At 40.4% G+C, this 25815-nt stretch overlaps 1 protein-coding gene across 1 annotated transcript; it reads right to left on the reverse strand.

Annotated features, from left to right (window-relative positions):
- Positions 1-17292: 17292 nt before the first annotated feature.
- On the reverse strand, positions 17293-25335 carry LOC141804762 (neurturin). The gene is made up of 4 exons (XM_074689377.1): positions 25244-25335; positions 24648-25088; positions 18688-18985; positions 17293-18132 (listed from the first exon to the last, which is right to left on the reverse strand). The coding sequence occupies exons 3-4, from the start codon at positions 18956-18958 to the stop codon at positions 17696-17698; spliced, it is 708 nt and encodes a 235-aa protein (XP_074545478.1). The 5' UTR covers positions 18959-18985; positions 24648-25088; positions 25244-25335; the 3' UTR covers positions 17293-17695.
- Positions 25336-25815: the final 480 nt, after the last annotated feature.

Here is a 25815-nt window from a genome sequence, read left to right on the forward strand (position 1 = left end):
CAGACCCAAAAGAAATCAAGCTCTGACCTCAGATGTTGGGGCAGGATGAAATATAAATCGATGTGCATAATTCAGCTTTCTCCCACAGCCTTAAAAACTTACATACAGGTCTCCGTACTTCTCTGAACTTTTCCCAGAGTGAAGAAGCGAGTTAACTTTATTTATACAGAACTTACATAAACAGAAGTCACAAAATGCTTTACGGGAAGAGGATCCGTGGGATAGAGGAAAGCAAGCGTTGAGGTGTACAACCTACAATATCCACCAAGAAAAAAGAGCCAGAGAAAATAAATATGTCAACACACTGCTCCAGATTTGAGGAGTAACAATAGCAAAAGCACAATCATATTTAATTTTCAACTTTGGACGAGTAGAAAACTCTGCTCTGAAGCAAACACTCCTCCAGGTACAGAAACCTGACTAAATACAATGTGCTTGGAAGAAGTAACTCTCTCAGATCAATCTGAGGGGAAAGAGAGGATGGATTTAATCCTTCTTCTTGGTCAGAGGCTGAATTTAATTTCAGTAGAGCTCAAATGCGATTCCTCGAGGTGGTCTGTGTTACAGGGCAGTTTCTGAGTCTCTGTAAACAAACAGGCTGAGTCCTGATGAGATCATAAAACAACACCAAGCAGCAGTAACATTAAAACATTAAATTGTACAAGTTTAACAAATGATGTCAACCCAGAAGGGTAAAACATAGAACAGAGTTAAAGACTGTCACTAGGCTTCTTTTTCATTTATTTCACATTTACTGAACTGATTTTGTAGATCATGACCTGATTAACCAAAACTTTTCAAAGTTTTTCCTCTTTTATCACTCGCTAGCAACTTAAATGGAAGCTATTTCTATCTAACAGACATTTTTTTATTTTTGAAAAACAACATCTCCAGTTAAAGGGTCATTTGTTTTTGAGGGTGTGTGACGCTGACACTCCTTTGAATCCATTTGTGGTGTCAAATATTTTTCTATCTATATATTTATCAATGTATTAATATATATATATATATATATATATATATATATATATATATATATATATATATATATATATATATATATATATATATATATATGTGTGTGTGTTTTTTTTTGTTGTTAGTGTATATATATATATATATATATATATATATATAGATAGATAGATAGATAGATAGATAGATAGATAGATAGATAGATAGATAGATAGATAAATAGATAGATTGATAGATAGATATGAGCACATGAGTGATTAGGAGGAGCATGTGTAGAGAAGAGAAACCGAAACTTAACCGAAACTTGGTTGCTAATGCTTATGTTTGTCTCAAAACATCCATTTGAACTGAAAAACGTAGCTTCTCATGACAAATATTGAAGTACAATCAAAATGCAATTAATCACGATTAACTGTGATTAGTTGATTACAAAACCTCAAATTAATTTGATTAGTTTTTTTATCCCACAACAGTCCCACCGCAAGTTTAGAGATAGAGAAGAAAAGAATGGTGGTTATATGCAAAACAATTTGTACTGATGGATGTTCTTGATGGTAAAAACCTGACTTAAAGGTCCCATATTATGCAAAAATCACTTTATTAAGACTTTTAGTAAAAATTTGTGGGTCTTTGGCTTTCCTCCCAGCCCACAAAATGTGATATTTAATGACAAAACATGTACTTAGTTGTGCTTGTGAATGTAAAATCCTGACCTAAAACCAGCTGTTTGGATTTTGGGGATTTGCCAACGTCAGCGATTCCCTTTTTTGACCAATCAGGAGCAAGTCTGACCCGATTGGTCCACAGGAGCAGATACCCCCAAACCCCCTTCCCGCCCACTGCCCTCTATGCAGCAGCAGGGAGGAGAATGCCAAAGTTGAAGAGCCATCACTGCTCTGTTTTTGGCTGTAAACAGCCACAGAGTTCCATGCACAAGCTTCACATCTCAGAAGAAGACAAGACTAAGTGGCTAGAGTTCATTTACGAAGGAAATGTTCCAGCTACACTCAGTAAAACTGTGCATGTGTGTGCTAGTCACTTCACGGCAGACTGCTTTTCCAACTCTGGACAGTACAACAGAGGGCTAGCCAATAGACTGGTCCTGAATCCAGGCACATTACCAACCATCCACCATCAAACCTCGGACCCTGGAAATGTGAGTATTTTAAATGCTGTGTGCTGTGGAGCAGATGGAAGAGCTTTTCCTCAGTGTGCCCCCTGTCTCTGTGTTAGCTTCAGGATGCTAACTTTAGCTGCAGTTAGCCTGTTGTTTTAGCCTGTAATGTTACGGTAAACGAGCTTCGCTGTTTCATAACATTGTGCACTCGGAGCTCGTGGCGCCGCAGAAGAGCGGGGCGGTATCAGCGATGGCTCATTTACATTTGAAGGCCACGCCCACTAAATCAGAGCATTCTGAACAGAGGGGCTATGAGAGCCTGGAAACAATGCTGCTGTGCTTGATTTATTGGCTTTTTGGACCAAAACATGTTACTACCATTTCATGAAGACATCAACGATCCATATTAAACTGCCGAAAAGGAGCAGAATATGGGACCTTTAAGGATTATGCTTGTAACACATGACAAGGCAGTGTTTCAATCTAGACTCTTATTTCAAGATATTGCAAAATATTCCAACTTCTTCACACTGTACCTTTAAAATCTTATTCACTTTCAAGTGATTAGGAAAGGATATAAGCATGTAACACAAAGTGGTCTTCATGTAAGACCTGCAGACCCCCCACCTCTATCACCACCTTCAGTCCCCTCCCTTCTCCTTATGCTTTTGATTACTAACAGTGTGAGTTGTGTTCCTTTTTATAACTTCAAATGTTTCTCGATCTACATCTGTACCGAGGTAAGGTTGTCACAACAGTTGGTAATGAATCCCACATGGTGTCACACTAATGTTTTTCCTCTGTTTAACTGAGATCAAATAAAGATTTTTCTCTCAGAGGAAGAGGTTAGCCTCGCACTATTAAAGGAAACCCCAAACACTCCCCTCCACTCCTCTTGTAGTCTTTGTTGATTCTTGAAGCTTAGAGTATAAAAAGATGTTACGTAGGAAACTCAGCAGCAGAATAAACAAACACTGATCCCGTAGAAAAGAGCAGCGGCACGGTTAGCAGTACATTAAGAGGTGGGTTTACCTGTTGAGCAGAAGCGTGTTGCGTAGTAACCTGACTGTTTTTATGAATCACAGCGCTGCTTTAATGTGGGCCTGAGGCACTAAGGTCGTATAGGGATAACAATTACCACAGTAACTGCACACGTGTCGTCAAATGCAGGAATTTTATGATAAATATTTGTGGTTCATGGCAGAAGTTAACATGTTCTGTCCGAGGGGAAAGATGCCTTTACAGGGGGGAATAGGGAAACTCCCTGTGACTACGAGAAGCAAACTATTTGGATTTTCTTTTATTTTTGTTTGTTTTTTCTTTTTCTTCATACCCAGCTCAGGCCTCCTGGGATGTTAACGTTGGTCTGTGGGTCAGATAGTCCGTCAGTCTTAAAACAATTGAATCACATTTGATGGATTGCAGTGACATTTTGTTCAAGCATTCACAGGTCCCGGACAATGAATCTGAATTGTTTGTGTGATTCTTCGACATTTTTCTAGTGGTTTGACAAAAATGAATCAACAATATGACATTTGGTAGAGTCATTCATGTCTTAGTCAGAATGAATTGTAAAAACCTTGATGACCCTGAAGCTTTGATCTAACATCAGTTTGTTCAATACTTTGTTTTGCCATCCCATTCCCATCAGTCTTAGCTGTCAGGGGATTTATTGGCAATAAGAAAAAGGTTAGCATGCTAACACCTCAGACCAGACACAGTATCAGTGATGTCACCCATCTGCTTCTGATACTGAATAATGATGTCTATCGTCAGCAGAAGCAGGCTTGAGTCTCTCCGGCAACAGCTACAGGGTTGCCCGTGGTCAGTGGGGTGAGCTGTACTTCTGATTAGTTAAAATCCTGATCTAAATACCTTCTCAACTGCCGAGTTAAAAAAACAAACAAGAAACGTGTACAGGAATCGACCACCCAGGTGCACGGCCATATTGGAAATACACAAATCTGCCCTCCATATCCTATCCGGATATTGCTAACCACTGTTGCAGATGCAGGTGTTTCGTAACCCTAACCCTAACCCTGACCTCCAGCTCTCCTAACGAGCTGTCACTCAGCTCACCTGTCCTCCATGCACCCAGCTGGCACTCATCAGCCTGGGTCGTCTATAAAAGGAGGCTCTTTCCCTCAGTTAGGTGTGTGACACCAAAGGGCCAACACCTTCAGTTGGTTTCTCTTGGTTTGTGGAAGGAGTGTTTTGGGAGTGTGTGTATGTGTTGAGGGAACGAGGGTCTATATAAGAGATTTGAGAAGGTTGACCTCTAAGGAGATTTTCTTTTTGTACAGTGTTGTCTCACAACCAAGCGACTCCACTTTTGTTTGAGGCCTTTTTCCTTTAGTTTGGTGACTCTTTTATTAGATTTAGTGGGTGGCTGTGGAGAGTCAAACCTCCACTCCACCTTTTAGACCCCAAAGGCCTTGTTTTTTGTTTTTGTATTAAGGGTTTTCCTTTCCATGACCCCTGTCCTTCACATCACAAGACTTCTTGAACCATAACACTACCTTGTTTTTACTCCTAGTCCATAACTTACTCTTCCTCCTTGTGCACTTGAAACGTACAAGACTGCCCTGTGGGTAACACCAATCAGAAATCTGGTCGTGTTGTAGTGCTTGTATGAAGACCATTTTCTACTCTGGCTCAAAGACTAAAGGGATGTTTGATAAAAACCTCGAAACAATCAATAATAACAGCACGCTTCTTACCAATACGTTATCCAAATTGCATTTGTTTATTTTTTTTGCTCCTGGTGGAGCTTGGCTAGCCACAATTTCCTCCATTTTTTGGAGAATTATCTAGGCCCCATTGATGCGACAACGCTCCATCTAAAAACGCTAAAATGCAGTGAAAAAAATATGCGTTTACACAGAAATGCCGAGGGACTGAAAACACAGTTGTAAGCATGCCAGGCCTGCAGGTGGTGCTATAACTGTCTTGTCCAGAAGTCGCTTTTGGGAGCTCTCCACTGAAGTATAGTTGAGCCGATCATCTGGTGTATTGGGGAATACTAAGTGCAAAAATGGAGCAACAGATGCATATTTTGTTGAAACACGGTACTTCGGAACGATCGCAACAACGGTACTGTTGACATCAGCGTTTCCACTGAAAACCGGACTGAAAACGCTAACTGTTTACACGGCAATGGTATCGGCAGCGTTTCAGAAAAAATCCCACTCTGGAGGCCGATTTCAAAAGTTTGCGTTTAGGTCGGCTGAAACAGCGTTTCTGTGTAAACACGGGGCTGAAATGCGACAAAACTTTTGCATTTCACCCTAAAATCATTGTCGTGTAAACAGCCCCTTAGACTCCTTATCCCAATTTACGATAGTTTTTGGTAGCTGAGCATGTTTAAGGTGTTTTTCTGGGTCCAACCAATTAGTGCATAAAAAAATGTGGTGATGATTTACCATTTTGAGCTGCAATAATCCTCTAAACCTGCGAGCTAAATTCCGATATGCTGTGACAGTGCCTCCAACATGGCCGACTTTCGAATTGATGATGTCAGGTGAAAACATTTAATAGAGAAATGGGGTGCCCAAGTTCAAACCTTTTTTTTCTTTGAACCAGACTTTTTTTTGCCCTGTGTGTACATGGTTTCTGTTTTTTTTCTTTTTCTTTTTTTTTTTACGGCCAGCTTCAAGCAGAATCTTAAAGAACTCAAAATTTAAGCAAGTCTGTAAGGCTTCTTTTCCAAAACTAAAGAAAAAAAAGTGACAGACATTATTTTCTGAGTCATTGAGATGTTTTATTCTCATTATCTTCCAATGTTTGCGCATGTTCTTGAACATACCTAAGGGATTTTAACAAAAAAAACTTTTTAAATTGCTTTGTCCGAGTAAAAACAATCGTACTAGTCACTATCTAAAATGAATTACCACCATTAACATTTTATAATAACAGAGCACTATTTTTCAATTAAGCATTGTCACTGGGAGTATTCTTCTTTATCTCGCTGACTCACTACACCAAGTGTTATTGTGTCTTTAAATCACTTTATAACAGCGCTCTGGAACACACTGTGCTATATGAAATGAGTTTATTAGTGTTGTTGTGTAACCAATCACCAAAAATAGCATGAAAGTAACCACTGGATGTTAATTTCTCCAGTCCTGTCCTGCAAACAAATGAGGGCTTGGCTGATACAAACACATCTTTATAGTACTGGTAGTGGTCACAGACTCCACATGGTGTCTTACTGTGAGTCTGTGAGTGGTTACGATGCTCTTTGTTGTAGCCGGTCTGTTTCTGCGCTGAATTAATCTGCATCGTATTTGGGATGGAATGAATATTCAGTGTTTTTCTGCCCTCTGAATGCAAATGACACCAAAGAAAGGCATTACTTCAGACCAGGTGGAAGCTGTTGTAAAGTGAAACCCTTCAGTAAGATGCCACAGCTCCTGAATTTCAGTAGACTTGGATGTCTTTCAAGCCTATACATGTCATGATGTCAGAATGAGAAGCACCTAATATGCATTGTTAACAAAAAAAAATGTAAAAGGGGAGGCATGAACCACCTCTTATGTCATTACTCAAGCAGCTCCCTGTAAGAATCCCTCACAGAAAACAAATTACACCTGCTAACTCCGAACTCATTCCTCTTCTCCGCACAGTTGGCTCTGGTGTTATAACTCAGCGAGCTCTCAAAGAGGAGAGCAAAATTAAAATTTCCGCCTGAGACGCTGCATTTTCAAGACTTGTTGTCACCTGCAAACTGAAGCTTGTTTACCATAGGCAGGTCTGTAAATGAGTCATACAGTCCTACAGGTTCAGGGGAAGTTCTGAGGGTTTGATAGGCAGATCAAGTCTGTAGATCGAGGGGGGAGTCGATAAAAGATAGTGTTGAAAACTTGAACCCGAAAGAGGAATTTAAGGAATGCATGATGGAAAAAAAAGGAGTTGTGTTTTCATATAAGTGAGCAGAAGTAAATCAAGTCGTACTATATCGTCCTTCTGAGCAGCCTGAGTAAACAGCAAGTTACACATAAAAATCCAACATCAAAACCAAGACAAATTTATATCATCCCCCATAAAGAGCCTGCAGATAAATCCTGGTTTTTATTCTTCCTTACAAGGAGTCGAGTGCTTCCTGTGAGGGCTGGTGAAAGAGCAACAACACTGTTTCCTCCACACATGAAACCAAATGGAAATGTACAGTAGTAAGATTACTAACAGGGCCAAGGGAGGAGCGTGACGTGGATGTGAAAGGTCTTCACGTCAGTCCATAGAGAAATAAATAAATAAATACCCCAAACGTCAGACATGTTTCTACAGTAGCACTTATTGTAGTCTGAGGTTGGACTCTAAACAGGCACCAGAACCAGAATGTTTTGTCCTCTAACCACACACTAGCACTGTGGAAACAACTCTCCGATGACTACACGTTGGAACTATGTAAATTCCATTTAAGCTGTTTTTTTTAATATCGCAAAACAAAAGGAGGAAAAGAGCTTGAAATGAACAATTCCTGATGCAGTTCAGAAATAGTTTTCACTACTAAACTGCTGCTTTATAGCTTTTTTCAATCTGATGAGGGAGTGACCAATCATTTATTTAATATTGAAGTAAAATAACAAATTCTTCAGAAAACAATGGTCTTTACTCTGCAGTGTTAGCAGCTTCCTAGCTGTCTGAAGATCTATAACTCATGTTGGTCAGGAAATCAGATCTGCAGTGTTAAAAGTGAAATGATTGTAACTTATTTTTCTTAAAAATCACAGTAATTTGTTCAAAGAGTTTATCCAAACAAATTAATCTTAATGTATTAAAAATTGGAAAGACCCTTTTCAATCAGGCCCCCTCAATTTTATAACGACATGCCCAAGTTTCATGTATTCAATCCTTTCTATGAACACACTTTTGCCATCTTGCCTTTATTTTGTATCATCTTATCGTCTTTTTATTATCTTTATTCATTTTTACTGCCTTTGCCTTTTACTCCTTTTCAATTTTTTATTATGTTGTTTATTTATTTCAACTGTTTTATTAACTTCAAGATCATTCTCTTCTATGTTCAATGAATGTCATATCTTATTGTAACATCTATATTTATTCACCACACTATTATTGCTATCTTTAATTCTGGCTCTCACTGATATAATCATAACTTTAATATCCTTGTATTTATTTATCTACTTTAATGTTTTTGTCTTTATCTCTCTTATTGTTTCCATCTCCTGCTCCACGTCCTTCTTTTTATTTCTGGCCCTCGTGGTCCCTGTGTATGTAGCAGGGTTTTTGTGCTGCCAGGGTTCTCCTTTCCTGCTGTTGTGTCTTTATGTGCTGACTTTTATTCTTATCTTTTTTAAGACTTTTGCTGTAAAAGCACTTTGTAAACTTGGGTTTTTAGAGATGCTGAACAAATGAAGTTATTATTATTATTATTATTATTATTATTATTATTATTATTATTACTATTATTATTATTATTATTATTAATTATTATTTATTATTATTATTATTATTATTATTATTATTATTATTATTATTATTATTATTATAAAATATAATTATATTATATTATATTATATTATATTATATATAATAATAATAATAATAATAATAATAATAATAATAATAATAATAATAATAATAATAATTATTATTATTATTATTATTATTATTATTATATTTATTATATTTATTTTATTTTTTATTTTTTTACAGTGCATATGTTTAATCAGCTCACCAACAATTTGGGTCAGCAAGGCTCCACAGCCTCCATGAGTGAAAACATCACACTGTGACTCAGTGACTCATTTCCTGCTCCCTCATCTGATGTTCGTTGGAACTTTTCTATCTGATTTGGAAAATAAACACAACAGTTGCTTGAGTTAATTACTATAATTAACCCAGAAGACCACCATTTTTTGTCCTTCACATTAGAAAACGACCAACAGCAACCCCAGTTAAGATGATACAGTAGGTCCATTTTTTTCATTCTCTTGTTATTCCACAAGGGGGAGCTGTCAAAAAACTTATATTTAACACCTTTAAAATGTTTCCTAATAATGCAGAACTGAAATGTGAATTTTAAATGATGTATTCTGGATATTACAGCTCAAGAGTTTACTCTTCTGACATGTGAATGCTGATTAAAGTGATACACCCATTGACTGGAAGGAACTCCTGCTCGTGAAGCTCACGTTGCTTTTGCTCATGATAATGATAGCATGAAACTGTAAATAATACCTTGTTGTATACAAAATTCAAACCAAAAGGATGTCTTTGATGTCAGAGTAGCTTTAGGGTCAGACACGGGTCCATAAATAAGCGTACTGTCAACAATCTGACAAGAGAAATAAGACAGCAGAGGACACACGTATTATCAGTCCCATAACTCCTTCAGCTCTGCAGTTGTCTCTGATCTGAGTCACGCTGTACATTACCAATGCACACACAACCACGAGGCAGTTTTTTAGCCCTGTACCTAAACATTTTCTCCGGACCCCTCCCTGCATGTATGGTTATGTTATATACATAAGAGTAGCATTATGAGCCTTTTTTCCATCTGTGAGCTCTGTTTACATCACTCCCTCTCCCCGCCTACTCCCACTGAATGAAGAGCACTTTGGGTGTTTTGAAACAAATGACAATTAAACACAAAATCTTAATCTCACTGGGATTTCTTAGCTAATTAGCGTTGTTTGCGACACAACATATGCCACAACTAAGAGAGATTAAAGAGAAGGCAGAAAATAAACAGCATATGTGCAAATCCGGGAAAACGCGAGACACCTCGAAATCGTGTTTAATGAAATTAACCCCTCTGATTGGAGGGTACTAAACATTTGAGCGAAGCTACAAAGAAAGAAAGGCTTCACTTATTTGTGAAATCACTCGTCCACACTAAACTTGAAATGGTCTTGAATATAGTTCAGGAACATGCTCGACGTCCAGAAGTCGGCTGTGCCAACTGTTTAATGCTTCCTCTGAAATTCTCATTATTCCCCTTCCATTTTCCGTTCCACTTTCTTCTTTACTGGCACTAAAACTTCTGAAATCCTAGTTGTTAAATGCTCCGATGATGCTGAGTAATCTGTGTTTATTAATGTTGTCCAAAACGTCCACTTGATACTTTATTGTGGGTCTCGCTTTGATCTGTGCACACACGAATTTCCAGAATACATTTAACTTAACTTTAGCTGTTCTTCAGAGTGGGAAGTAATCCTAATCTGTTAAGGACATCTAATAAAGTCCACATCCAGGTGCAGGATGTGTGAACTTCAGCAGAGGCGGCGTGGCGGATCAGGAGGATGATCACTTCCATCGGCCTTCCAGCTCTACACCTTGCCCCACTTGCCTCTAATCCCCCTCTTCCATCAAATCCTGGCACTCCCGATCATTGCCCCACCCCAAAGCCCCTTTTAACACCCACACACCCACGACAGAGTAAAATAAACACGCTGGCACGCACAGTCCTCTTTATATGTGACTCAAATCGAGATCCCTGCCTGTACAGAGGTGTAATGTAAACAACGAGAAAGGAGTCGTTCAAAGGTCTCAAGGTGTGGAGCTTATCCTGAAACATATGGAAAGCAATGACGGAGCAGAAACCAGTGACTCACATCAGCTCTGCAGAGACAAGGAGGTATCCCAGGTCAAAGATAACTGTGTCACCTCCTGCCTGACATATCTCTGCTCACAATCAATAACATCCCAGCGACTCGTTAAAGTGAACACGTCTGCCAAACAGCTCCAGAAAAACAGCCATGAACAGCATCCTTACAGCCACTCTGGCCCCAAACAGAGCCAAAAGAGACAGTTTGTAAAGCGTCACACTGGAAGACATCAGAAAGCCACACACAGAAGAATCTTTGTTCAAACAAACTCACGCCAGCGTGCTGAAAGAAAGGCCATCTTTCTTCCTCTAACGGGCCAGACGGTGCCATCTTAGATCTATTTAGAGACAACCCTGCCAAATTAAGCATCCTTTGCATCCTCTGTGCCACCCGCCAAAAACCTCAACCAGCCAATCAGAGAGCTTAAAAGTTTAGCTGCACCATTAGCAGCCTTTCTGCACCTCATCAGAAAGCAGTTTACATGTCACAGGCAGTAGTCACTTTTATGCCATGAATAATCTCTTAAATAAATCTTGTCTCAGACTTGGTATGTTGTATACATGCAACATCGTCTTTCTCAATTAGAAGCTTGTAAAAAAAAATCACTGAATTATTAATGTTTATTTAGGTTTAAAGCTTTTAAATATTTATGCATGTGCAATAGCCAAATGCACATGAATAATGAACGAATATGTGGAGTCAACAAGTACATTTCTTTCACCTCTTCATCTATCTCCATTAAAAGATGACAAATCCGAGACCGCACATTTCTCCCCGGAACTTATGCGGTGTAAATCTAATCGTGAAATTAAAAGTGCTACACCCTATGTCTCGTTGAATCCTTTCTTAATGGAAAAATCACCAAAATGGGTTTGTATTGATTAATCCCCGTGGAGTTCAGAGTCACTCGGGAGAGGAGGAACACCTGCTCGCTGCCGTTGTTCAGGCTGTCCGGGTCCTCTTGAGTCACCCTGCATCCTCCATCCTGATTGCTCCCTCCAAAGATGTCCGAGTCCACCAACACACTGCAGCTGGACATGGGAGGGGGTTGTAATACTTTGGCATGTTTATTGTCGGTCGTGTCAGTGCTGTGTGCAACAACAGATGTTTTGCATACACTAACAACATTACCCTGAATATTTTCCTTGAAATGTGTAAACACAAATAATTATTATTTTTAGCTAAAATGTGCTTTCCTCAAACACTAACAGCATTTACAAAGTGTGCTGTTGGATTGCAGCTCTGAGAGAGGGGTAATATATACAAGAAGCCGCAGAGAAAAACACCAACAGCAAAGAATTATGGGTGAAGGGGAATGATTTGGACTGGCTTAGCATCGCCTCTGTTCAGGATAAGGAGCAAGTTTCTTTTTGCTTAAATTTGGAGTTCATTAGTTAAACCAAAGTGACGCCCAATGAAACATATGTCAAGAAAAACAGGGACTCCTAATGATTATTTCTCTGAGAATGTCAAACCACAGTCCAAGCGTAGTACACATTCCTCCACATGAGTCTTACTCTGGGATCAAATGGATGCCATGTGTTATCATGCACTTCAAGCTTCTCACCAGCCTTGTTTCATTAGCTGTCTTTTGTCTCTCCATTCCTTCAGCTCTGGGAGTTCTCTGCTGTGGCTGTGTGGACTCTTTGCTTGCATTTACTGCAGTGGCAAGTAACGGAAATATCTGCTTACACCAGAGGTAAAGTGGTTCCACTTTCACTGCAGTTGTAAACATTTCTGGCATATTTTGGGTGTTTCTGCTGGTCCAAAAACTAGCAGAAAACTTCATGAGGAAACTGTACAATCAGACATGTTAGTAAATTCTCTCCAAAATGCTCCCTTTGCTCTGGGTACAGGGAAGAAATCTTTATCATAATTCATCCAAATGTTTGAATGAGAGCATTGTGCCCTACTCTGTTGTTGCTGTTGCTTTTGTAAAAATGTAAAACTGCAGAAAATGCAAAGTGTTGAAGTCATCTCTCCCCCACAGCTGTAGTAAATACAGTAAGTCACAGTCAAACTAAAACATGTGCTCCACTTGGACAAATAAAACCCAAAGGAAAACATTTTTTCTTTACTCACAAACATACTGAAGTTATCCCCGGACAATACGTCAGCCTCATTCTGTGACTCTTCTTCCACTGTCTTACTCATACTGACCTTAGTTTTACCTCAGAGTGCCTGCGTTCGTGGCATGAACTCCAAGAGGTGGTGTTGTCTACTTCAAAGTGGGCAGGAAGTTGTGCAATTTGGGTTGTCTAGTCTTTTCTGGGAGTTTTGCCTCAAACCCAAAGTTTACACACATTTAAAGTGTTGAAAGCTTTCTTGTTTTATACATCTGATACTCTGGAAAAGAGATAAATTGGTACAAAATTTCCGTTTGAAAAATTAGCCATAAAGTACAGACACATTCTATAATACCGTTGTTGCTCACCAACCGGGGCATGTCCGAACTGTTTGACTTGGGTGGCCTGACGTGGTCATTGACTCATACTGGGGTGGCATTAAATACGTGTGTACACACACACACTGCACAAACTGCACAAAACTTGAGCATCGGCTGCCAAATGTACTTTTATGGCAGATTTTAATGAGTGAATTATTTCTAATAAAAGCCCATATGTAGAAGTTATCTTTTAATTACTTAATGGACTATTTTCTATAGTATGTATCTGAAATAGATGTGAGGAGTATTGATTGACATTTCAAGTAGATAAAAAACAACATAGGGTGCTTTAAAGGGTAACAGTAACAGCTGACTTCGATTTATTGACTTTTTAGATTTCTAAGGAATTAAACATGCCATAAGAGTATGACAAAGGTGAATCATTTACCTGCTTTAACATGTTGCCACAGTAGCCCCATGGCAAAGGAAGGGGTGTGATTGAAACTTTAAGGTTGACTTGAAGATTGATCGCCCCTGCAGATATTCTGGAAGATATTTCATCCTCCTGTCTTGTTTTATTCTTGAACGATTAGAAGAGTTATTTTTCCATTTTTTGTGTCTGGCATGGAGTTGTCATCTAGAAAACATCACTTACCCAATCCTTCACATATTATGGTAGGGTCCTTTCCCTGGATGCAGCGGTGAGTTATGATTGAGGAGTGCCGGGTTGAAGGCCAGACAGTCACAAGGCCTTGTCAAAGAGGGAAGCCCCTATGTGAGCTTTGGTTTAGATATTATACACGAAAAAAATAATTAATAAAAAATCTTTGAAGAAAAATTTATTCAAATATTATATTAAAAAGTTATCATGACAATCTGAATCCCCCCTTGATTCACGTAAAATGGTTCAGTCCTGCTTCCAAATCGTGCGCGAGCGCCGTCAGTTACTAGCAGCGTCAGGGTAACAGGTGTAGCTTTGAGATTAACTGTCAAAACATATGAGCTTGGTTTCTCCTCTAAAATGTGACTTATGAAACAAAAAGGAAAGATTAAAATGAGGCAACAGTGTATCCACTCGTTCTTCAAAGCCTGAGGTGCGTGAAGTCCGTGATAGTCGTTAAATTTGTTGGTTTAGCCCGTATTTAAATAAGCTAACGCACCTTGTGCCTCCCTATCATACACCCTCGCTTAAAACGATGGAAACATTTCTCCCCACTTTTAGCAAACATTCAATTTGGGTAACATTTTACCTGAGTGTTTTTTAAAACAAAGTTCCTATGTCCCACCACCCAACAGGAGGTTCAGGACCAGTAGACCTGTTTTACACCTCAAGCAGACCCACTAACAAACCGGGACATGTGTAAACTGAAGGTGAGGGTTAGCAGTTGTTGATTCATTTATTTACAAAATGGCAGTATATAGTGAGAATAACTGATAATAAAATAAATAATAATATTTCAGACTGCTTTGTTTCTCATTGTTATAACAATTTTGGTTCACAATGTGCATTTCAAATTAAAGAGCAACCAAAGGTCTGGTTGATTTGTATAAATGAGGCACTGTAAGGATTTAATAGGTGATACTGAATCGTCTCACTTTAATATTTGCCCATTTGTATTTCCCTGTTTATAATGATGTTAAATGAGTTAAATGAGAAATCAGTGACGAAATGGGTAATCTTTTAATGACATTTCTCAGTGTCAGTGGATAACAACAGTACACCAGCTGGCAAAGTTCATTGGGTGTTTAACTAACCACTTGTTTTTTCTTTGTTTTTGTTTTTTCCGTCTTGCTGCAATGTGACCAAAATGCAGAGGCTGTTATCTGAAAACCTGCACCAGACCTCCAATGCTCCTTGGTGCATCAAGGTAACTGACTTTTTTTCTTAGTGTTATGAATGTGGATAAGAATCCTCCTCTCGCTCCAGTTTTTATAAGACTATCAAATTATCTTAAGGTAGAAGAGTTTGCTCATGAAGCCCAGGAAACATTTTTGTTAAACTCCAAACTATGTGGTGCTTAAACAAATAACAAGGTTGCTTACACTTACTTTTCAGCAGTTAACATTTAGGACAACCAGTGATGTAGATTCTAAGAACTGTTCTCTAAACACAGTAAACAGGACATTTGTCAGGGGACTATTTTAAGCCGCACATGAATACACATTTGGGCTCTAGTAAGTATTTTTGGCAACAGATTGGTGTATGTGGGATTGACTAAAAATAAATGATAGTTCCAGTACAGGTTTCACTGTAATAAAGGAATGTTTCACCCAAGACAATAGTAAGGCTCACATGGGTATATTTAACTTTGTAGGACACAGAGCTCTTACAGTGAAGAAGAATGTGTCTCAAACTTTGGCTGCAGAAGCGATACGTATCAGTTGGATCAAATGATTGTTGATTTTAGTATTTCCAAGGATTTCATTTCAAAAGGAGAAAAGCCTGATGTTTTGTTTTCTTTTTCATCAGTAGTTTCATATGAAAAGCTGTCAGTCACATCACATCTCTGGCGAATTTTGCTGCCTGCCCCAGGGATCAAACTCTGCCCACTGCCCTGTTGTCGTCTTCTGTTGTCGCTGTTGTTCAGTACATCGAGCACCAAGCTGCTGTATAATAGATGATTTCAGTGTCATTAAGAAACATTTATTTATTAGCACGACAAAGGTCTGGTGTTTCATCTGCCATATGGCGCAGTTGATACAACTTGGAAGTTGAATGTGCCCACAGGGATCCCTTCCCATAGTAAAATATTTTATTATTAACAGCACCTGGCATTGTTAGAGTTTTATAATTTTATTCATTTATTTTAATACAGTTTGAGTACAGAATATTTAACACCCAACGATAGATAATTTGGGACAATAATGAATATCCATACATCTGAAATAATGTTTATTCAGCAGTCAATATAGGATGTTAGATAAAACATTTTTGGCACAGTTGCTTCATGATAATAAGCTGTCCTGTCTCTGTGTAGTAATCTAAATAAATATGCAAAACCATAATTTACTTCCCAAATAAATACAATATAAACTACATTAAAGATGCACCGCATCAGTGCCCCACACTGCACCTCCTCAGGAAAACAACAAAAAAACAAAAACATAATTTATTTTACTTCAGGCAAACAGTTGCATAAAACCAAATAAAGATTGTCAAAGGTGAAAAAGATGCTTCATTATGAATTCCTATAGCTTATTTCTCACTAAAAACTCCACCAGGCAAATCAACAAGGAGGCATTTGACTGGCCAATAAAAGGCTGTACTTGGGCATTGAATCATTGCAAGTTACAGGGCTTCGTTTATGGGTACAAACACATTTCCACAATCTGACTCTACTTCATAGTTTGTTTTCTGTGGACAGAAAGAAACATGCCACTACAGCTCACTTACATCATTATTCTCCTTCACACTTGAGCCTCAGATGATCTGAAACCTCCTGAGTGTAAACACTCACAAATTACATCCAGAGTGGACATTAAAGAGGTTATGTCACCGGGAACATGAGACTCAAGATGTTTATGAGTCTCCTTTTGTGAATTCATTCTGAGTGTTTGAATTGACTTAGTATGTTTGGCAATTCTTCCATGAAAAATGAATCCCAGCAATTATGGGTAGTTACAATTCTGATTTTTTTTTTCAAACAAAAAAAGTATAAAAAAGACTCAAAAGGAGAATTTATTTGAGTATGATGAGTTATTCTGTGGAGAACATATGGGAAAAACGTCCCTGCTCTTCAATCACGTCAGTATTTGTGTGTTTTGAAACAGATCCTTAATGTTAATCTACACAACATCAATATACAAAATACATTAATTAAAGATGGGTATCAAACCTGGATCTATAGAAAAGGATTTTCTTTCATTGTCAGATGCTTATCAATAACACGAGTTCCTTTACCTGTGTAATAACACTGCAATCAGTAACACTAATGCGTACAAGCATGAAAACAGGCCACACTGACCTGTGACCTGTGACAACAACTCAACAGGCCTTAAACTAAAAATACTTCCTGAGGACAGAAAATAGGTGGACGTAATTTCATGTATGATCCAAATTGATCCAAATTGTCCAATGCATAACTTAAATAACTTTAATTAAACATTGATGCACTTTTTATCATTTTTGTTTAATTTGAAGCTTTGGGACCAAATTTTGAGAACCTGAAACATAAATTACTGTCACCATGAGAATCACATACTCCACAAAATGAGGTCCTGGTTAACATCCATGGGTATAATGTGTAGTAACAGCAATAATCTAGGCCACTTTATCTATACCCTTATTGCTCATCTACCGCATAGTACTACTTCTCAAATAACACAAAAATAATGTTGCTACATTGTTGTTACACCACAGTTTACAGTGTTACTACACAGTGAGAAAATATAAAAACTTTTTGGTATGAGTAGAGATTTTTTTGTCTCTTTCATTGAAATCCTCACAAACACAGCACTTGCTGTCCATTGATTTGGTTCCATTTTGACAAATGCCAAAGAGTCAAGTCTCAAGGTCAAGGTCACCATGGAGCAGCCATACACGTATTTCCTCTCCTTGTGTTTGTAATCCTCAGGTAGCAGAGTTTATCTGTTCCAAACGAGGCCGAGAGCAGCAAGACAAAGTGGTCAGTTCAATCTTTTGGGTCATACACACCCACAATGCTTCGCTGACACATTCTGTATCGTGTGGTAGCGGCTTTTGTTGTCCAGGAAAGAAAAGTCCTTTTCGAAAGCTATCGGCCTGCAGCAGGGTCCGTTGCTGACTTTGTCCTTGCGGCCCTTCATTCTGAAAACTTTCCGCGTCATGTGCTCCATGGTGATGTCATAGTTCTGCCGGTGCGCCACGCATTTACCGCTGCAGTAGCGAAGCAGCACCGTCTCGTCGCTGTCATAGCCAAGACCCAGTTCGCTCACAGTCAGCTCCAGCTCCCGTACGGAGCAGGGCTTTGGCCTGCGGGCTCTTTTAGTCCTTCGAGCCAGGCTATCACCCAGGAGCCGACTCTTTCTCCTCTTCCTGTCGAGCAAGGTCCCGACCACATGTTGAAGCTCGCCCTCTGTGAAGCTCTGGAACATCTTCGAAACTGTAAGAATAAAACATCAATTAACAGATGAACATCTTCGAAACCACCATGAAGAAGAAAATCAAAACATCAGTTGAAAGGTAGGGGACAGGTTATCTGATTTCCTCTGAACCGGACGCAGGTCTCAACAGTCAGATATGGGGCAGATGGTTTTCAGAGATAGTGTTCTGCTGTTGGCAGGATAATGAAACCCATGTGCAAACAGCAGAACTCTTTATTTTATCTGACATACTGACAGCTTTGAACTCGTCTTCCCACCATCAGTGCTACGGACAGTGCAAACACTCCCCAAAGCCTGTTTAGGCTGACTAATGCATCTCAATAAAGCCATGTGAAACCAAAGCGAGTGGGTACATCATCCTTGCTTGAAGGTTATAATGGTTCCTTGGAGAGCCAGTGAGCTATGAGGTGCTAATTGACTGCAGGTTATTGCAGACATCACGACCTGCTCTATAAACAACAGAGTCAGGCACTAAGTGTTCTGTCTGCACCCTCGAATCCCTGTCACACGGCACCTTGTCACACAGAAGAGAAGAAGTTAACAGTTTATCTTACACTCTGAGAGGAGAGAGTTCATCTCTTCTGCTGAGCGAGCTCTCCGATGAAGACCACCCATCTGCTGTGTCAGCTCTGACGACCCTGCAGATGTTGAGTACGACGGTGAGGATTCGGATGATGAGGACGGTCTTGATGAGGATGAAGACTTGTAGGGAGAATTCCTTCTAGATTTGAACTGTTCGACGGTGGCCATGTTTCTAACAAAGAGGATGGACAGGGCTGCGCCACAGAGCACGAAGGCAAAAGTAGCACCTTTCCATAACTTCATCTTAGAACGTGGAGGAGCATTGAAACTCTGTGGAGAGGGCAGAGTGAACACAGATGTCAGACGTGTATCAACAGTCACACCTTCAGTTATTATAACTTCTCAACACGTCTGATGAGCGCACAATGTAAAAATTGTTATCTCTGTGAAGTCACATTTCTTTGACCCTGCTTTAAATCCCTTCTTCTCAATGGAGCTTTTATTTCTCCGTCGGTTTACTTTCTCTGATTCTGCTGTCAGATCGTTTTCACTTTTAAGTGGATTTGTGATCCAGAAACTTGACATCCCTTGCTGACAAATGGGAATGTAGTGTGTGTTCAGGCGCTTTTGCCTGAAGAGGAAAAAGCATAACTGCAATTTCTTATTTGAGCTGGCACGTTGAATGAGCTTTGTAACCTCTCTTCCTCCTTAAGATCTTTATCAAAATGTTTGTTTAAAAATACCTGCTGGGAATGAGAGGGTAAGCTTCGTCCTGTCATTTCTGAAGAAAATCACTTTTGTTGCCATTAGAAGTTGCCTTTAAAGGGGGGAAATCCTTTTTTCCCTCTGCAGGAATCTCTCAACCACACCTTTTCGCAACGCTATGTATGTACATGTGTGTTTGTACATCCCTTTATCTCACACCGCCCCTCCTTTTCTATAGACACAGGTCTCACCTTGGAAGAGTTATGCCTTATTCCTGAGCTTTCCTTATTGTCATGCCACAGGTATTTGAGGAGTTTACAAGCTCACTTCTTTGTCTTTTTCACATCATGTCACCGGTGAGCAGAACATTTCCCCAGAGCAGGAAACGGTAAACTGGCAGTGACTAACAGCAAATCCAGACCAGCCTTACAAATTGTTTTGCCAGACTGGATTCTGTAGTGTACATACACAGGCCGCTTGAGTGTTTACAATGGGGTCAAAATTGCACATTTCCCTGTCTAGTTTAGTATGGAAACAAAAATCTGTAATGAATTACTTCTGGAAGTTTGCACCTAAGCGTGTGGGTTATTCCTGCACATCACATCAAACAGAATTTCCTCAAAAGATGGAACGTTTTCTGGACCTCTGGTGGAATTTTTTGCAGTGCTGTTAGAAAAACAAAGAAGAGGAACTATAGGCAATTTCAGACTTTTCTTCAGAGTTTTGGACACGGCATAGGGAAAATACAAAGCCTCTGCGAGCATGAGTTGCAGTGGAATAAACAGCGTATAAACAGGTAAAACCAGTCCTATCAGTCACAGCTTGACTCATAATTTCATATGAGTTTGACGTGGTAACCAGCCGCTGCACAATGAAGGGGTAGAATGGTATTCATTTAAAAGTCAAACATTTCAGCTAACAGCCTCATTTGACATAGTCTCTGTAAATTAAATATGGAGCCACAGCTGGGTCAGAAACTTACTCATACCTGCCTATACACTACGTCTGATTTTATCTCCAGACGTGATAAATGGAGGCCTTTGTGGAAAGTAATTTTGTTCTGTATGTTCAACACTGACGCCTAACACCCAAAATCTTCCTGCTCCCACTTTGTATATTATAAATTTTCCACTTAAATAGAGCGATTTTGTTATAATACATAGCAAAAGATGAGGTCATTGTTTTCTTATGTCATTAATAGATCAGTTTGGCCCAATTACTCTGCCGGGGAGTTTGTAGTTTCACACGGCTGCGATGCATCAGCGCCTGTGGCCTGTTAGATCCATCGCCCATCTTGATAAAACAATTAGCTCGTAAGAAAGATGAGTTCTCGGATGTCGCGGTTGCTGATCCTGGACAAAGCGTGGTCATCAAATGCTGATCTCACGTCCCTGAAGACACTTTGATTGTCATAATTGCTTCACTCAGAAACACATTAGTCCCATCTGCAGTCGATTGGCGCCAATAAAAGTGCCAAGGTGCATTTTGCAGCTTGTTCAGATGGTCAGGGATGACTAATAGGTACAGATATCTAATACCTACCACAGGCCCCTGCTGTCTTGTGTGTAAATATACAGATATTGATAGAGGAAGAGGCACCAGTGTTTTCTTAGGTGAGCAACGGAAACACATGACTGAGTATACTTCTTGTCTGAAAGGACAAATGCTGCTGCTTTTCAGCCAACAGAGGAGAGCAACAGCACAGAGGATATAGAGGAATCCCAGAGGAATGTCCAGCAGAAGGAAAAGCCATCCTCAAACTGAGACATAAAAGTGCAGATGAGCTGCAAAGACAACTAAAAAAGCTCCTTCACAGGCGCTGCATGTCTGGCCCTCATGATGCGCCCGTGCACGTTCCTGAATTTGGAGATAATTGCTTCTCAAAAATGTGTGCCCCAAAAACAAATGCAGGAAAAGTCAAATTTGTAAGAGGAAAGAATGCTGTATTTATTTTTGTGCTCCTAGAGATTGAAAGTGAATTTCAGGCATGTGTGAGATAGTTCACCTGATGTCAGTCAAATGTCACCTGAAGAGCTACCTGCAGAGTAAAAATACCTTCTGTGGATCGTGAACCTGTTTGAGGCGATCCATGAAAGTGAACCTCTTTGCCAAGAATGAGTTCTTCAGTCAGTCAAAGCCTTTGAGCTATTATGTGTTTTCTGATGCGTGCATCTGACAGTCGAGTCCAGTCCTCGACAGTCGATCGAGCTCTTCTTGTCGCTCAAAGATTGCATTATTTGAAACGACAATAAAATGGATGTTTTCAAGAAATAATTGGGTCAGTGGCAAAGGCGCTGCTAAGCTGTCGGTAATGTAATTACAGCAGCATGGCACTCGTGTCCTCCTCTCCCTCCCATGCCAGAGGGAGACAATCCAAAGAATGCCACAGCCTATGGAGGATGAAGTAGAGATCTGTCAAATTGGGGATAAGGGGCGTCTGTGGTTAACACTTTTGAATGAAGCCAGCAGACAGGGGGTGCCTTCTTGTCAGCTCGCTTGGATCTCCAGCAGTGTGACAAGATTACAGCAGAAGAAGATCACAGAACAGAATGAATGAATTCTTTGTACTGGAAAAAAAGCGAATACCAACTTTAATGCCCCTCTCATCCGTTGACTTTGTTTCTATACATCCGCTAAATACAGCCCGTTCTGTCTCAATCGCTCCCTGGCTGTGACTCACACATACCATAAACACACACTTGCAACACTTGTGTGGTTTCACTTTCCCTCAAATCATATGACACATGCTCGGTTAGAAATCGAGACAAAGTCTAACCTTCCATTGTTGTCCAGACACCCACTTCACTCCCAGGGCGTATCACACAACACTTTATAATCCAGTTTACTTCAAACTCCTCCTGCCTCCTGATTTCTAGTCATGTCCACGGGAGCCATTGTTTATTTGCTACTGCACGACCTGAGGCCCTTACCTACAGAAAATTATTACCACGCTGTGCTTCCAGCTCAGCTCCACCCATGTGATCGTCTGTCTCTGCTCTACTCTGAACACACCCCGTAAATACCTGCTCCGCACAGACAGCAGAGGAGCGTAACAAACAGCGGGAAAGGCACCTACTGTGTTGTTGCAGGGAAACAAGGTGCTTTAGGGAGTCCTAGAGAGGCCCTGTCTTGTCTTTTCCCTCTTAAGTGAGCATCAGGAGGCCTGGGGACAGCTAGAGAGTGCTCGGGGACGTAATAGGGACATATTCCAAAGATCAGGGCGAGATTAGCACTAATGCCTGCCGGCTTTATCTGTAGTCACGTGGGTTAACACCTGGCTGCAGTGTTGGTGGTTGAGCCCGAGCTCTGCTGCATGTGTGTCTGTGTGTGCGTAAGTGTTAATCCATCAGATACCTCTAGCTCAGGGGTTAGTCCAGCATGCATGCAGGGCCCACTGAGAGCTCCAGCTTCCCCCTGTTTGTCCACCTGAAACCTGCACAGTCCCCATCTGAATCACAAAGATTATTAACATGCACGGTTAGTTACATCTGTAGATTTACCACCAGGGTGGGACAAAAGGCTGTAACGTGAAGTGGATGTTCTGAGCCAGGATTGGCTCTTCTAAATCCAGCCTTGGTTCTAATGCAACTGAAAAAGGCTTAGGTTAGACTGTGCTGTAAATTTGCTGGGCTCACGCTCTGTCACTCGCTAACCATCGCATAATTAAAACAAGCCTGCTCCTTGTTAGCGAGAAAGCTGCTGTTCATTATTGAGAAGGAAAAAAGGGGAAAACATGAAAGCTAATGTCAGAAAAATGGTGCTAATCTAAACTCTCCTTCTATAAATACTAAACACTCCTGCATCCGTTTAATCTCCTGGATGTAGGTGAGCGCTCCGAAAGACTCAGATTTATTTTGGGAACTTTACTACCCCATCCGACGGATTTATCCGGATTAATCCAGTGACCCAACAGCCTTGCACGGCACAACTCCAACCTGTTGCTGTTGGGGTGGCGTTAATGAGATCTGAGGACAGAACACACTTATAGATGCACATTTAACCCCTGTCCCAATTTATCTGCCCTTTTCTATTCAGGGAAGAGTTGAGTCAAGGTGTAGTTCTGACATGCATTTCTCCAGCACACAAAGAGGGTTGCATGAGGCTTTGCAGGCAAACATCCCTTTGCTCCGTCATTTTAGAGCGAGCCCAGAGTAAGATTGATGTTTTCACAGCTACTTTCTAAAGAAGAGTCTCTGAGCTTCTATTCTGGCTTCTGGCTGCTAATCTGTCCATGCCAGATCCTCTTTTTACACAACCGCACTGTCTCTAAACCGATGTTAAACATGTTGATGTTGCTTTTGCAAAAGGATGACGGCCATCTGGCACACGCTGAATACTACTTTTAAACATGACCCACGCGAACAAGCAGAAGCAAGTACAAACATCTCAAATATGATGACATTTTACGTCTTTAATAAGCCCATGCTCTCTTCAGAAGAGTTGCATGTTAATCATTTTCATGCACAATGTTTATTTCAGCAAGAATCAGACAGAAAGCACAGAGGAGAGGATGAGGAGGGATGCATCCGTTCAGCTTCCTCTCAGTTTCCTCCAGCTTTTGCAGGTTATGAAAGTTGAACGGCTCAATTGACTTCAGGCTTAACCTCTATCTCGCCTCTGGGGGCTCTGGTAGATACAGTATAATCTCCACGTATGATATGGGCTTAAGAGGGAGGATCATCACTTTAGTGACATGCCCATAGTCAGAATCATGAAGTTAGAGTTTTCTGTAAAATGTCAAAAGGACAGTTTTTGTTTTTTAATCCATCTTTTTTTCTAAATAATCTAGATATTTTACGGCATTCTGCAAAAAAACACCAGACAGAGTGAAAAATAATCCCCGCAATAAATCATTCATATGATTTCCAAGTATTGCATGAACCTCTGGGTAAGGAAAGCTACCAAGTATTAGAGAGCAATTACCCATGATAATGTGGCAAACCACCTTGTTAGGAAAAGTGACAGAATAAGAAATGTTCCCTTTCTGCTCCCTGTGTTTACAGATTGTTTAAATTCTTCCAAGAAACAAGAATTCTAATTTCTTTTCTTGTTCCTTTCCAACATTGTGACATGCTCCGTGTACTTTAACCGCTCTACAAACATTTCGTGACAGGCTGCTCTGCACTATTGACATGTGGTTCCAGCGAAGGCCGCTTGTTGATACAGCTAATCCAACGTGTGTTTTCTGCCACTCAAGCACTTGGTGAGGCATCCCTGTCAGCGGCACCTAACGCCTTCCCCATAAGCTGCCGGCTTAAACTAACAAAAGAAGATGTGGTGTCCTTACCGTTCGGCCGGCTAATCCAGACTTAGCTGCGTGGCGTCGTCTTCAGCTGACCTCCACAGGCAAGTGCTGGCTGGGTAAGTCCATCATCATCATCACAGGAGAGCAGCGAGGGCAGGACTCCTGCTAGTTCCTCTGAAAATCATCACAGCTCCCTGTGCCTGCAAGTTGGGGAGGTGTCCTGACTTGATTCAGGTCCAGGCTGTATTATTCTTTTATCATATTTGCATCTCCTTTGGGCTCTTTTAGGTTGCAAAGATCAGAATCAGCATGCCCCTGAATGTTACTGTGCGCTTCATGGCCATCAAATTGATCCATTCAACAAGAGGAGGGGTATGTGCTCAGCAAAGCTCCTGACTTTGGCATCTGGTTCACTTTAGAAAACTTCTGTCATCATGCTCCTCCATATGAAACTTCTGATCTCCTTTTTGCACGATCCTGAACCTGAAACAGAGCAAAACAGAGGAACTGAGCCATGTGATAAACAGCTCTTACAGATGTCTTAACTTTTCCTCCATCTGTTGTGCAACCTCTACCACTTCAGATCATTTTATCTCCACAGTACAGCACATTAGGAAAGATATCGCTCATCTCCTTACCCTCTTTCCAGCAGCAGGTCTTCTCTTCAGCTCCAAGGAGGGGACTCTGTGGGTTGAGAAGATGGTTTAGGGTGAGGAGGGAGAGTGTAGTTACCGTAAGCGGAGCAGAGCCCATCTGATGCCTCTGCTTGCCTCCCCCCCTCAACTGTTGCTCCTCCTCCTCCATAGTTGTGCTTGTGGGCCGAGTCGGATTACTCCTGACATGATAATCTCCCTGGCTCTAGCTCCAGGAGCACTAAAGGATGCTTTGGCCTGAGCAAGGGCTTACATTTACCTTCTGCCGCAAGAGAGTCTGCCATCTTAAGTGGGTGACTCGTAATAGCCTCAATTGGGCAGATCAGCGAAGTCTGCTGAAGCAAGTGTTTTTCAATCTTTTAGGAGGAATTAAGAAAGTTCACAATAGGTTTATAAGGTGCTAAGACAACACTAACCCCTGTTAAATGGACTTATCACAGCAAAGGTTTTCATGAGGATTCAATCTGCTGTTGGCTGGAGATAAAACCAGGGTGTTGTTGCTGCAAGCCTCACGTTCACGTCACCTCCAATACAAACCAGTATTCTAGCTCTTGAGC

This window comes from Halichoeres trimaculatus, unplaced genomic scaffold (genome assembly GCF_033239565.1).
Source record: "Halichoeres trimaculatus isolate MK-OKI-2021-1 unplaced genomic scaffold, fHalTri1.1 fHalTri1_scaffold_15, whole genome shotgun sequence".
NCBI classification, from domain to species: Eukaryota; Metazoa; Chordata; class Actinopteri; order Labriformes; family Labridae; genus Halichoeres; species Halichoeres trimaculatus.

Excerpts from the sequence above, each read along its gene's own strand:
- LOC141804762 (XM_074689377.1), bottom strand. The coding sequence starts at position 18,958 with ATGAAGTTATGGAAAGGTGCTACTTTTGCCTTCGTGCTCTGTGGCGCA. Across the intron at positions 18,133-18,687 it reads GAACTCTCTCCTCTCAGAGT|TTTCGAAGATGTTCCAGAGC; the intron begins GTAAGATAAACT and ends TTATTCTTACAG.